A 14911-nucleotide genomic window follows, 5' to 3' on the forward strand; every position below is an offset into this window, starting at 1 on the left:
CTCTGTTGAAAATGCTTGGTTATCGCAGTACCCCTGAGGCAGCCTAGTGTGTTTGAGTCGGGCCCCTCGATATGTGAACGCCATCACGTATGTTGAGTCTGGGTGCAATTGAATGGAGGAGAAAGCATTCTTCCAGTCAATTACTATGAAGTACTTTGCCTTTACTGGGATGTTGCATAGTATTGTGGCGGGTTCGGTACCAAGGGGAAATTCTGCCTCGACCACATTGTTTAGAGGGCTTAAATCTTGTATAAATCTCCACAACCCACCTTTTGATTTCTGTATTGGGTATATAGCTGTGTTGCATGGCAATGTGGATGTCTGTATGATGCCCTGTTGCCATAGAGCATGTAGAGTCTGATATATTCCCTCATCTGCTTCCCTGAACAATGGGTATTGTTTTGCGTGTGGCAGCAGCCCCTTCCTTTAATTTTATCTTTACCGGCCTACTCCTTTCAGTACCCCTACATCATGGGGTCCTTGGGTCCATCATTTATCTGCCACTAGTTTCAAGTTCTCATCAATATGTTTGCTTCCTTTTTTAACCAGTTGTGTCAGTATTGGCACCAGCTTTTCAACTACTTGTACTGGACATTGTATCTGTAGCTGGAATACCATCTCCCCCTCTTCCCCTCTTCCTACTCATTGGAGAACAGCTGTTCATCCCTTACTCTTGTTACTGCCAGTGTTGGGTCGATGCATAACACTGTATGCCATTCCATGTTGTCACATATAGAATCACCATGTCCTTGCGTATCACTACCTCTTCTAGCTGTAGTACGAGTGTGGTACCTTTCATGTCATCTTTCTGGCATTGTGATCTGAACAGGAATTCTGAGGCCAATGAGAACCCCTTCCCTTGTATTCCTGGGACCCGACCTAGCAATATCTCAACCCCGTACAGAAACATGCTCGGGTACATGGGTTGCCCTCCTATTGTGCTTTGGGTGTGTGCCACTAAGAGGAGCGCGGCCACTTGTGTGTAGTAAATTCCTGCCGTTGTGCACACCACCCCTTTCTCCGTAAATGATATTGTGGCCGTCAGTTTGCTCAGCAAGTCTCTCCCTAGTATATTGATAGGAGTGTCTTTGGAATACAGTAGTGGCGCTATGATGTGCTGTATCCCTATTGTTCGTGGTAAGTCCTTTTTTTACTACAACCGTCACCAACGCCCCAGAGAAGCCCTGGATATCCATCACCTTGTTCAAAAGCGTGAATCCCCATTCCCTTATACAAGGTTTGTTTGCTAGTGTATCGATGAGAAATGCTAATTCTCTTGATCCTGTTTTCACTGCTACCTCGGGGTTCCTCTTTGCTTGCACTGGACACACTCAGGCTTTCTGTCGCCCCCCCCCCTATTGTTGTGGGCTACCCTGTGGTAAAGGGAAAGGATTTCCTCTGACAATGCTGACCCCAGTGTAACTGGGCACCAGGTTCTGCCCTAACAGCACTGTACTTCCTGCATCTGCTGCTGGTGTTTGTGTTGTGGTTGGGGATGCCATCCCACCATCTGTTTGCCCCTCTTGCACCTGTGGTGGTCCATGCTGCACGGGCGTCTGCCCCTGCAGCAGTTGGGCTTGGAGGAGCTGCATCTGCTGTCACTGTGGCTGTGCTGCGATAAATCTCCTTGTTGCTGTGCCACTTGCATTGCTTGTGCCAGTGTCTGTTGCACGAAAGGACAGGTGCGTGCAAGGTGCCCCATGTTCTGGTATATGAAGCATAGCTCTATAGCCTGTCCCTCTGTATCCTCCTCCTTCCTCGTTGCTGGTATCCTCTCCCCATTGGAAAGAATTCCCCCATGCATAGAACTCCCCTGCTATGGGGGCTCCCCACTGTGGCGTATACTGTGGTTGCATGGATCCCCCCTGCTCTGGTGGGTTCACCACAGGAAACCCTCCCTGTTGGGCTAGTGCCACTGTGGCAGCGTCGGGCACAAGCATTGCCCCTTCCATGGTATACTTCACCAGTTTCCTTTGTACCAATTTGTTTTCTGCTTTTGTAGCATTTTCGGCCGCCTGCCTCTTGCATTCCGATTTTCGTTTACAGTAGTGTACTATCATTGCATGTATCTCTGGCCGCGCCTTTGCTTTTAACCCCTCAATCTTGTCTAATGATGCCTGGTCATCTGTCGGCATCCCCTTGGCTAATGTGTGTTAGAAAAAGGGTATGCGCTTGTCCGAGGATCTTCATTTCTTCTGTGTCCAGAGATCCTGCACCTGCTTTATATAGTTCAAAGTCCTCATTGTTCTTCATTTTATGCGCCATTACTATCCCTAGGTCGTAGCTATCTGGGTACAAGCTCTCAGAACTTCCCATGCATGTGCTCGACAGTTATTGAATGGGGCACCATTGTGGGCTTTAGTGCTTAATTTCACCGCCTTGTACCCCACCTGTTCCCATATTTTGTCCCCTTGTTCTCATATTATGGTCTTGATTAAACATTTCATATCCCCTATTGCCAATGTCACCCCTGATGTCTTTTACTCGAGCGCCTGTATTCATTTTGGTAATTAGTGTAAATTACAGAGATCCTGGTTACAAATCTAAATCTGGAGTGTTTTTCTTACAAGTCAAGATATCTTGCGCTGTCATTAAGGGCAGTGTTTGTGATCTGGGTATCTGTCCCACGTGTCTAAAACATATTGACTTAACCGCTTCTGTTGTATAGATCAAATTGACCAGGTCAATGATATTGAAGTGATAAAACATAGCATTTATAGACCTGTACATTTAGAAAAATAATCAAATGTAAAGAAATAATACAGAATAAAAAAGATATTGACAGGTCCCAAACACATTTTTAAACTAAGCAATCCAAATAAAATGCATCTTTCTTGCCAAAAGGATAAAATACTGTGTGTCATCCAAGAGGCCTCTCTGTGAGAGTAATTGGCCAACTTACACACCCGCAGGTGACTTTATTATATCCTCCAAAATTTTAAATGTCTTGCAGCCAGTAATTTAATATTCTGCATTCTTATGTTGGATTTAAATTTAATCTAACATAGCTTCCATTTTGTCAGGGGGCATATGTACTCTACACTCCTAAACCTCGATCTTCGGTAGATTTATTTAATTTGCATGTCCGTTGGGAAACACTATTTGTGCTCAAATAGCTGACACGTGAAAAGAAAGTATGTGAAAAAACAAGCAGCTAGGGTGTAATTGTGTGTCCCCAAGAAATACCATCCTGTAAGGGTGCAAAGTAAGACTCTGACACAGAGGGGTCATAGTGTTTGCTGTGAAATTTTATTCAAGGATAAAAAGGAAAGAAAAGACCTATCTCGCTCCTAACTCGAAGAGGTGTTTCCCTGCATCAACTGAAATAACTAGTGTCAGAATGTCCAAAGAAAAAGTTCCAGTGTCAAAATCCTAAATCTGTCCCTTACACACACTAAACTAACTAAATTAAAGGAAATGTCTTCTTGGTCCTCCCCTTCCCGTGGACAAAAGGCAGTTCTAGTCTTGATAGGATTTTCCAAACATGGTTTCAGCCATCTTCCTCTCGCTGTATACTGCGCTGAAGAACAGCAGCGTGGATGTTTCCAAGCTGTAGTCGGTCCCTGACGCAGGTGTGAAGACCTGGTTCCCTCTCGCCAGGTACGGTTCCCTCTCGCCAGGTAATGCGATGAAGAAGATTAGCCTGGACACAATTTCCAAGCTGAAGGTGGTCCTTGTCCCTGATGTGCAGACATGGTTCCCTGTGACCAGCTAAGGAAGAAGAGTAGCATGGATGCACTCCTCAGGCTGCAGTGGGTGGTACACGCTTGGTTCACTAACCTGCCAGGCACTGTATGAACTGTCCATCAAGTTCCAGTTCTCTTTTATTTGGGTGCGAGGCCCAGCCTCACAATTCAGACCTCCGCTTTCCCTTCTGTTGGCTTGGTTCACTCTCCTGCCAAGTCCTAGTACAACTCTGTACTTCTCTGCTTTTCTCCTGCTGCATTAGGGTACCAGACCCTACTTTCCCAGCCTTCTGGTTTGTGTCACAACCTCCTTGCGCCTTCCCCTCCCTCCCGACAGCCTGCTTACCTTGTGGTCTGATCTGCACGGTTGGCGGCTCCCTTGAGGTGACTGGTCTCATTTGCAGAGCTCCACTGCCTTCTTGTAGCTTCCCTTGCTCTGCAGCAGCTCTGTGGTCTTGCTCTTTCTGGGACAGCTTCCCGGATCTCTGGGGTGCCCAGAGTCTTTATGGCGCCCATAGTCTTTGTCCGCCTATGGGCCTTCTGGCCCTCGCATCCTCGGTGGGCCTCAAACTCGCTGTCCTACTTCTTGGTGTCCCGGTCTGCACCCGTCTGCACTTTGGGTTCCTCCTGGCTCTCGCGATTCCTCCATGCAGGGGCCCATTGTTGTTTCCCTTCCCATGAGAACAGTATGCCGAAAGAGAATGTCCATTTGTATGGAATTTCATTATCGGATAGTGCCTTTGTAACTGGACCCATTGCTTTTCTTTTCTGTAGCGTTGTCGCCGCCAGGTCTTGAAACAGGAGAACTTGTGATCTATTTATTGCAATGAACATCTGTCCCCCGTGCTGCATAGAGGATTCTTTCCTTCTTTTCGTATGAGGCCAGCGTCGCCAGCACATCTCTCGGTCTGTCTCCTGGTCTGGACCTTCTGGGACCTACCCTCTGGATGCAGTCTATTTGAAATTCCTCCGGGGATGGCTCCGACAGGAGGTTCGCAAAGCATTGTTGCACTATTGATTTCAGATCTGCATCTGTGTTTGTTTACGCAAGGCCTTTAATCCTTTTGTTCGACATTATGGATAGATTTTCGAGGTGTTCTGCCTGAATTTCCAAATTATGCGTTGCATTAGCAATTTGTTCTAGCGGGACAGAGTTCTGTTGAACATCCTTGGATATTTCGGACTTGCCTTGTTACGTGACATCTACTCTGTTCCCCAGGGAGCTAATCTCTTCCCTGACCTCCTGTAGGGAACCTTTCAGTTCTTTCTTGAAGCTTGCCATTTGATTTTGAAAGGTCGCCATCGTCCTTGCCTCGAGGCAGTCCTTTAGATCTTCCTAATTGAGCACCATGTTGCTGGTCCCCTGGGGGCCCTCTCCCCCTATGTGTTTCTTGTCTGTCCCGCTTACTGGGGTGTCATCGAGGTGCTGTTGCCAGCAGCGCTCCAGTTGGCCCCCTTTAGCAACCGGATTTGCTCCCTGTAGTGCTGGGGTAATCTTCCCCTTCGTCCTTGGGATCTGATGGGGTTATATGGCCATCAGCTGCTCTTTGTGGTCCACTAGTACATCCCGTAGCTTCTGACTGACTCTTCCGTGGAACGTGCCCTTTTGTGATGCTTTAAAGTGGTGTTCCGAGGGTGCTTTTTACTTTGGCTGTTGCTTGTAGCCGCTTACTGTGGTTGTTGGTTTGCCGCTCCCCGCTAAGTTTCACTGGGAATCGGCATGTGCTTATGGGTTCTCAAATGTTGCCCCCCTGGCTCTGGGTGTGTATCACCAATAACTTCTCTCCCTCAGGGTGGCTCTCTATGTAGCCGTTCCAGATCTGTGTCTCTGGGGTTCAGTGCTTTTGCCTTTTCATCCCTCCTTGCTCCGTTAATCGTCTCTGTGAACCCAGTGCCCCTGCATCTCTTGCGGGCTGTAGCGGGGAAAGGGGGTGGCTGGATTTTCGGTATTACCCAAATTGACCTGTTGCACAATTGACCTAATTATAGTGGTCCTAATTGACCTTCTGCACAATTGACCTTTATATTATTTTAGTTCTTTTATATATTTATTGGGTTGGTTTTGGATTATAAATAATATAAGGGGACTGGGTGGTGGGTTGCAGGGGGTTTTGGAATGGGTGGGTGGGTTGCGGGGGGGGGGGTTCCCCTGCTTATATGTCCTAATTAACCTTCTAAATTAGGTCGATTCTCCCGAGGTCAATTGTGAAAAGGTCAATTAATATACACCCGGATCTGCTGGGTCTTTGGAGATGTTCCCTCTTCTCACCGGCGCTTGGGCCCTGCACCTGTTACCTACTGGGATGTGCTTTGGGCGTCTGGGCCTCCCTTTGCAGCTGGTGTCCCTTTCTCTTCCTTTAGTGGACTCAGGGCCACGTGCACACCTCCGCTCTTCTTGGTCTCTCCTGCATTAAGTGCGGGGGGGGGCTGGGTTCTCAGTGTCTAGGGGGTGCTTTTAAAAAATTAAAATTTAAACAATGTTTTAATTTTTCAGTGTAACAAGGGAACAGAAACAGTGACGCAGCACATTGCACATTTTATAATCGTATCACACAAAATCTATCCGCAGCTAGTGATGTGGTGCAGATAAAAATTAGAGTAAATTTTCCTATACTATAACCCCCCTGCCCCCCTGTCCCTGTCCCACACCCCACCCAAAATTTCCCCTATTCTGGGTTGCCCTACATGTAACTAATATACTTTTATAAGAGAGGTGCATTAGAGTTGAGACCCTTGTATTATTGCAGCAAAATGTCTGTTTCAGCACCATCTGATGCTGGAGCAAATAAGGAACATATTAATGCTACCCATGCCTCTGCTCATTTCTGGAGATCACGCCACCACTCCACTATGATGGGGCCCTCCGAGATTTCCATGGCACAGCTATCCTTTGTTTGGGTAGGATGTACGCAAGGTCCTTAATTTTGGATGTGCACCTTGGGGTGTGCAAAGCGTCCCAGTAGGCAGGCAGCCGGCAACAGCAGGTATGTAGTAATACCCACTGTGATCAGTTTAGATGTCACTCGTCCCAAAACTCTGCCACAATTGGGCACGACCAAAACGTGTGCAGTAGACTGGCATCTGAGGCCCTGCATCTGGGGCGGAGTTGTGCGGTGGCCCCGGGGAAGGTGGATATTTTGAGTGGCGTCAGATATGTTATGTGGGTGATGAACAACTGGATCAACTGCAGTCTGGCGTTGCGGGATACTTTCTTGTGATGACACAGTATCTTTCTCCAGACTTTGTCTGTGAAAGGGGTGCCTAGGTCCACATCCCTCTTACCCCAATCGCTTCTTGATTTTGTGTGACCGCCCTCTGCTATATCAAAAAGGGTGTTGACTACAGATTGTGTCTCTATTATTTCACCATATGCTGGCCATCTATATAAGATTGTGTTTTGGATGGTGCGATGCAGCAAGTATTGGCCGTGGTGTATTCAAGTGCTGGTTACCAGTTCTTTGAAGGGCACGAAGGAGGGTACGTTCATGAGATCCCATATAGTGGCCACGCCAAATGGTTCTCAGTGCCTGCAGGTACCAAGGCGAGCTTGGGATGCGACCGGTACTAGTGAGGCTAAAGGGATTTGTACTGAAAATGGGTCAGTCTCATTGTGAGTGCCCTATCCCATATTAGAATACCCAATGTAATTAAGTGTGAGTCCTGGGTGGGCTGGGGTTTCGTAAGTCACAATCGTTCTTTTAGAAAACAATTTGGCCCTGGGGGCTGGAGTAATTTAATGTCTGCAGTAGGCTCGCCTGCAAGCCAGCTCACCACGTGCTGTAGTAGGCCTGCGATATAGTATGCTCCAAAATGTGGTGCCCTAATGCCACCTTCGTTTTACGGTCTTTGTAAGGTGGACAGCGCTATCCTACATCTTCCGCCATGCCATAAGCACTCTCTACATAGGGAATCTAATCTCGTAAAAAACGTTCAGTATGTTATATGGGACATTTGCAAAGTGGTTAAGGCGCCATGTCGAGCACTACCATTTTTAATAGGACTGTTCTGCCCATTGGTGAGAGGGGGAGTTAAGTCCAGAATTTCGTCGAGTTCTTTATGCTGTCTAGTGCTTTTAAGGTGTTATTGGCGTGTACCAGCGCTGGATCATGGTATACGTTGATACCAAAATATCTGAACGTATTTGCGCTCCACTGCAGGGGGGAGGACAGGGGGGTGCTTGCTCTTCTTGCCGGCATTGGGGGGGGGGTGAAGGGGTGGTGGGAGCAGCGCCTGCTGTCTACAGTGGCGCTCCGGCCTCCTTTCAGTGCAGAGGACTCTTTCCTGAATGCGTAGTCCCGGGGCCTCTCATACACTTCTGTCAGGCATTTGGATACATTCGTGGCTTGGCTCCTCCTCTCACCTTGGGTCTCTCCAGCGGCTCTCCTTACGCTTGTGGGCTTCGTCCCGGATTGCCTCCATGTTGCATCCGTGGTGGCTTCTGTTGCATCACAGGTCCCCCCTCCCTCCTGGAGACCGCAGATAGTCTCTAGATGCAGCTTGCGTTATTCTGGCGAGAAAGCTAAAGCTTATGGGGGAGCGGCGGGACTCTGCGCTATTGTTCTCCTGCACAACGTGCCGTGGTGGGGGAGAAAAACCTGCGTTTTCTGCTCCATTAGCCTGCTTTATTGTCTCTGGCGGCCATCTTCAAATCTTGACATGACCATTTTAGCAAATATACATAATAGTTGCTTTTCAAAATATATGCTTTTGAAAGATTTCCTTGTGTGAATGACTCCCAATGCTCAAGAAGCTGCAAACATGCTGTTTGGAGAAACATATTGGATAATATACGATGTGTACCAAATAAAACATTTTAGAAGATTACATTTCTAGCTTGTGCATTTCCTGTGCAAATTTGCCTAACTGCAGCTCAGCTGCTCTACTGATGAGATTGGCAAAGAGGCTCATAACCTAAAACTGTGTGGGTGATAGGTAGCGAAGTCTGGCTTCTTCAAAAGAGATTTTCTGTGAGGTTTTTCCACTCAACTAGTATGATTGCAAAGCTAGATCAGGCATTAAGGACAGCAAAGGCCATGTCACCCACCACTGTTTTCATCGAAGGGAAAGCACTGTAAATGATTGTTGGAGAAGACTATCTATCTACACAGTAAGGGTTGGTTTGCAAACTGGATGGGCAAGAAGGCTGTGACGAAGGGGACTCATAGAGTCTGGGCTGTAGCAGGTTAAAAGGTGACACGAAAAGATAGCATTTTGCCAGCATGGTCATCTCCCATGTCAAAGGGTTTCTCTTGGAAGTGATCTGCCTTTGTGGTGATATAAAAATCCCCCCCCCAAACTCCTTCTTTTAAAAGTCCTCTTGAATCGAATCAACACAAACATGCAATATAATGAACACAGACGCCAGTTCCTCCTGGTTCTGAACCTATCTTATCATCCTGTCCCCACTAACATAACCCACCCACTTCTCTTGCGGAGCCATGTGAGCGCCTGGGGACTGCCTTCGGGTGGTAGCGATGCGCGGTATACATCAACATAACAAAACAACAATTACATTGTATGAAGTCCATGTTTTTTTCTTCAAAGGTCCTAAATGTTTGGGATAGCCTTCAATATACTACACTCAGAATGCTTTCTCCAAAACTTGGCTTTGAGTTATTCTCTATGAAACAGCTATTTCAATGGCAAGATGGTTTTGTGATGATTGAAGCACCAAGAGGCAATTCAGTATGCAGTCTAACCGCTTGAAGTTAAAGCAATAAAGTTAGAATAGGGTCATTAGCGTTCTCAAAATCTTACTTGCAGAAATCTGTTCGAATAAGTATAAAAACTGTGGTGAAAGATCATGTTAATGCTTCAACGTTTATTTTATTGTTAGGTTTGTTTGACGCTTTTTGATCACTGGCACAACATTTATGTGGTTGGGTTTTCTAATTCTTTTCTTCAATTCTGTGCTTGTCTTCTCTTAGGTCTGTTCTGCCTTGTGTTCCGAGGGTCCATGCTCTGCATGAGGAGAGGCAGGGTCTATGGCCTCGGAGCTGGGTGTTGGGGAAGATGGCTCTCTTACAGATCTGGCAAAGCCAATTTACCTTCAGTATCTGGAGAGAGCCCTGCGCCTGGATCAGTTTCTAAGACAAACCTCCACTGTCTTCAACAGAAGCATCTCTAGGTACTCACTGATTCCCTTTCCCCTTTTGTTAACTGATTATAATGAAATTCGATGTACTCGAATAAGAGGTATGCGTGTTATAAGAACAGTATCTAAGGTCCATCTATCATATGGGCCTCCATGATGTGTCTTTGTAGATGCATAATTGTCAATCTTGTTCCATTGCAGAGTCCCTGTGATGGCATAAGACTGCGTAGTAGCATAATTACAGCACCTACTTTCAGTTTTAGCTTGTGATGAGGCATTCGTCATATGTCGTCTTGCTCTTTAGAGACAAACGTTGAGCCGGTAATTAATTGTTAATTGACGCTGGAACAGCCGTGCCTTGTGTGAAGAGAAGTGGGAGTGGAAAGAATTAACTTCAGAATGTTTGCGATAGTGGAACTTGAAGGTGACCGCGTAGAACTATGCTCGTTCTGTTTGTTGAAATGATAGCTGTTGTTGAAGTGGGTGCACTTTGCCATTTGGACAGCAGAGGGCAACCTAACACTGATGGATTGCAACAGCTGAGTATGGAAACATACCCACGTGTTTTAAATGTATAGATGTGTATTTTTCAGTTAATTGCAAATCTGCCTCATTAGCTTAAGATCGCTGTAGACTTATGGGTACTATTTAAATGTTTGGTCTAGTTTTCAAATTGCAACATCATCGCTGTTAACCTTTGGGATATGAAAGCACAAGGTAAGTGGAAAGCCATATCTGTGTGATTGGTTGCAAGGGATATGTGTTGTCTTCTCTGTTTGCGCTGTACAAACATGTACAAGCATGGTTTCTCTGGCAGAGCTAGCTATTTGTGCTGATGAGGGATTTTTCAATGGAGTTTACTAGGTATGTCAAACTAGAAGTAGTATTGTGAAGACGTGGATTACCGCAAAGATTAAAGTACCTCTGTCCCCAAGTACCAGTCAGAGAGGTAAAATTCACTCGCTGACCGATTGAGGCCACAGGTGATTCCGAGGTAGCTGAAAAGGAACAAAGCAGGGTTAAAGACAGCGTAACCAAACCACAATGTATTTGTATTTATTTATTTGTAAAGCGCAGCCAGGCCCAGGGGCATACGGGCGCATAAATTGGATCTGGTTACAGTTACAATTGAAAGCAGTCAAAAAATGTTACGTTACAATACAGTTACAGGTAAGTACAAACTTGGTAATGGGAGTGCATACATACATGGTCTAGTATAAATACATTAATTAAAAAATTGTGCTAGTGGCAGTCAATCATACTGAGGTCAGGCAGTTAGGCTGTCATGGAGTCCATATTGTGAAGCCAACACTTTGTGTTGTGTTTAAATAAGTTAAATGACGGTTCTGCTCGCAGAGGCGCAGGGATAGTGTTCCATAATTTAGAGGCTTGTACAGGGAAGCTAGCACCACCCGAGTTATGAAGTTTAAATCTCGGTATGGACATGGTGTTAGCTTGTGCTGATCTCAGTGGTCTTGAGGAGGTGTGAGTAAATTGGTTGGTGAGGTAGGCTGGTGCATGGATGGCCCTGGCTTTGTGTGTAAGGGCCAAAGTTTTAAGAGATATTCTGTGCTTGACTGGGAGCCAGCGTAGTTTGCGTCTGGTCTCAGAAATGTGACCCTTTTGGGGATGTTGAGGGCAGCCCCGATAGCATTATTTTGAAATACTTGCAGTTTGTTGATGTTTTTGTGGCTGGTGCCTAAATACAGGGCGTTGCAATATTCTATCTTGGATAGGACTAGTGCTCTGGCAAGAGTAATGCAATTAGGTGAGGAGATGAATGGCCTACATGCAGTGATCAGCTTACAGGTGTAAGTGGCTGATGATGCTACTGCTTTTGAAAAGGATAAGGTGGCATCGATGTAGATACCAAGGGTTTTGTTGTTATTTGACACAGGGATAATGTTGCCTTCTATGGTGAAGGAATTGAATGCGGGATTAAGACTTTTGAGTTTGGCGTGAGTGCCAAGGATGATCAACTCAGTTTTTTCGTCATTGAGACAAAGTCCATGATGTGTCATCCATGCTTGGATTACTGAATAGATTTCATTAAGGGTTTTTCTGTCTGATTGATAGTTGCCCGAGAGAGGAATGAGTATCTGGGTGTCATCCGCGTAATTGGTATACGTGACACCCAGATAGTCAAGGATATCAAAGAGGGGCTTTGTGAATACATTATAAAGTGTTGGGGACACGCAAGAGCCTTGCGGGACTCCACAGGGTACTGGTGAGGGTTCAGTAGAATCAGTGGGAGAGAAGACCCTCATGGTTCTGTTCGCCAGGAAGGAGCTAATCCAGGCCGTGGCTGCGTCGGAAAAGTGTGCCGCAGTTTTCAAGTGGTGACAGAGTGTTTGGTGGTTGACCAGGTCAAACGCTGCTGACAGGTCGAGCAATAATAGGAGTGCAAGTTTGCCGTTGTCTTTCAGTATTTGGATCTGGGTAGTGAGAGCTATTAATACAGTTTCTGTGCGTGTCTCGGTCTAAAACATGATTGTCTAAGTCCTAGAAGGTTGTTTGATTCTAAGTAAGCCTGAATTTGTAAATAGGCTGCTCTGTCCAATAATTTTAATAAGAAAGGTACAGTTGTTATTGGCCTATAGTTAGCTGGGTTGACTGGATCGAGAGTAGGTTTTTTAAGAAGTGGGATGACCCACGCATCTTTTAGGTTATCAGGTACTACTCCAGTTTTAAAGGAGGCATTGATGAGGTTGGTTATGAATGGTGCCAAGTCATGCGCAGCAGCTTTGATGATCGGGGCAGGGCAGGCATCATCTTGGCAATTTGAAGGTTTAAGTTTCTTAATGATGTTTTCTACTTCCCATTTTGAGAGGGGAGAGAAACTAAAAGGTTTACAGGTTGACTTAAAGGTAGGTAATTTGTTAGGTAATTGTTTGTAGTCAGGGTCAGCTAGTAGTAGGGATTTTTTTGCATTGATTCTAGATTGTAGGCGAGCTATTTAATCTAGTAGAGCTGTCTGAATATTACTACACCATAGTGCATCTGTAATACATTTGTCTATGGGGGCAATGGGTGATTCTAGTTCTTTCAGAATCTTAAAGAGTTCCTTTGTGTTGAATTCCGCTTGTGTAATCCTTTTGTTATAGGTGTCTTTTTTAGCAAGAAAGATGGCTTCTTTGTAGCTAGAGGAGGCTAGGGTCAGCTCTGTTTTATTGGATGCTCTGGGATGTTTTTTCCAGTTTGCTTCTGCGTTCTCTTAGTTTTGCGTAATTCTCTTTACTGCGGTGTGAACCAGGTGTTAAGGTGACGCTGTGGTTTGGGTTTCCTCAATTTTAGTGGGGCAATGGTGTTCAGTGCTTTGAGTATAGCCTGGTTGTAGATATCCACTAAGACTGTGGGGTCAGCATCAGAGTTGATATTATTCAGAATGGGCAGTAGTATGGGTAAGAGTTTGTCAGGTGTAATATCTTTCTTATTTCTCGTGCTGGTGGCTGGGGCGATGATAGGTGCCAGGTGAGGTGTGTTGGCTTTGATAGAAAAGGTTAATTTGTGATGATCCAACCAAATACATGGGTCATTGGATAGAAGGTCAATAGAACAATTGAAGTGTGTGAGCCAGTCCAGGGTTCTGCCTTTGACATGAGTGGGCTCGTGAATAATGTGCGTGTGACCCAAGTCAGAAAAGGTATTGGCTAGGTCATGGGCGTTGGTGTCCTTAGGGTTGTTAAAACCAAGATTAAAGTCCCCAAGTAAGATGGTTTGCGAGTTGGGTTTGGTATCTGCGGTTATGAGTGATGCGATATCCTCAATGAAAGAGGAGATGGGTCCAGATGGACGGTAAATGAGGTGCATAGTTGCCGTCTGGTTAGGTGATAAGGGTAGCTTGATAGACAAGGATTCAGCAGAAGGGATTTGAGAGTCCTGGATGACTTTAATATCGAATGTATTTCTGAATATGAGGGCAAGTCCTCCTCCCTTCGTTTGAGAGGTATTTCTGTCGCATCTGATAATAGCATAATCCTTAGGTATAGCAAGGGCCAGCGATGGACCGGAAGCAGCATTAAGCCAGGTTTCCGTGACTGCAAGGAGATCGAGCTTTTCGTGAGATATAAAGTCAGCGATGTCGAGAGCATGGGCAGGAAGAGACCTGGCATTCATCAAGGCTGCTTTGATAAGTTTGTCTTTTTGGGGAGATTTTTCCGGTGGTGTAGGCAGGTCATGTGAATGGGAATGGGCTAACTTGTCTGAGTCAGTGGTTAGTTTAGCAAGGTTGTGGTCAATATGCGAGTGTTTCATGCTGCGGGCTCTTAATCTAGTATTTCTGGTTAAGATGCTAGGGTGGAAAGAGCATGGAAAGGTAGGTAGGCTGGTTCTAGAGTTCAATCTAGTGTTTCTATTAGAAATGATTGGATGGTGAGAGCGTGGAAAGGTGGGTAGGGTGGTTCTAGAATTCAATCTGGTATTTCTAATAGCAATAGTACAAGGTTGGTTCGGTATTGGTCTAGTGGCGAAGTGGCGTATCCAGAGTGCTGGATCATCCAAATACGGGTTAGCAAGTGTCATGGTGCTAGGCCATGAGCTAAGAGTGGTAGTTATCATACGTGTGCAGGTGAAAGTGTCTTGATTAGGATCTGGGTTAGGTTGACTAGTCCAGCGTCTAGTGTAGATATACAATGGGTGTATAAGAGTACATAGGCACCAATACATGATGAGGGTAGTGTTGCTAGAAGGCAGGGGTTGCAAGTGGGTCTAAAAGCGACCGCAAGGTAGAACACAAATCAGACAGATGTAGTGTGTAGGCGACCATATGGCAAGATACAATCAAATGTGGTCTAATAGCGACCGTAAGACAGAACACAAATTAGTCAGATGTGGTCAGTAGGCGACCAGGTGGCAATGTACTCAAATGTGGTCTGTAGTTGACCATAAGGCACGACACAAATCAATCAAATGTGGTCAGTAGGTGACCAGGTGGCATAATACCATCAAGTGTGGTCTGTAGACGACCATGTGGCAAGATGCAATCATATGTGGTCTAATAGCGACCGTAGGCAGAACACAAAGCAATCAGATGTGGTCTGTAGGCGACCATAAGGTACATCACGGATCAATCAGAAGTGGTCTGTAGACCATGAGGCACAAGACAAATCAATCAGATGTAAACTATAGGCGA

The 14911-nt window shown here is 45.7% G+C and overlaps 1 protein-coding gene across 1 annotated transcript in view; it reads left to right on the plus strand.

Annotated features, from left to right (window-relative positions):
* Positions 1-14911, plus strand: part of INO80 (INO80 complex ATPase subunit) — a 1945052-nt gene that overhangs the window by 130200 nt on the left and 1799941 nt on the right. The window contains exon 2 of the mRNA XM_069637507.1: positions 9614-9813. Within this exon, the coding sequence (XP_069493608.1) occupies positions 9671-9813 (143 nt within the window). The 5' untranslated portion in view covers positions 9614-9670. The remainder of the gene's footprint in view (positions 1-9613; positions 9814-14911) is intronic.

Source organism: Ambystoma mexicanum, chromosome 14 (genome assembly GCF_040938575.1).
Source record: "Ambystoma mexicanum isolate Mex_15411 chromosome 14, UKY_AmexF1_1, whole genome shotgun sequence".
NCBI lineage: Eukaryota > Metazoa > Chordata > Amphibia > Caudata > Ambystomatidae > Ambystoma > Ambystoma mexicanum.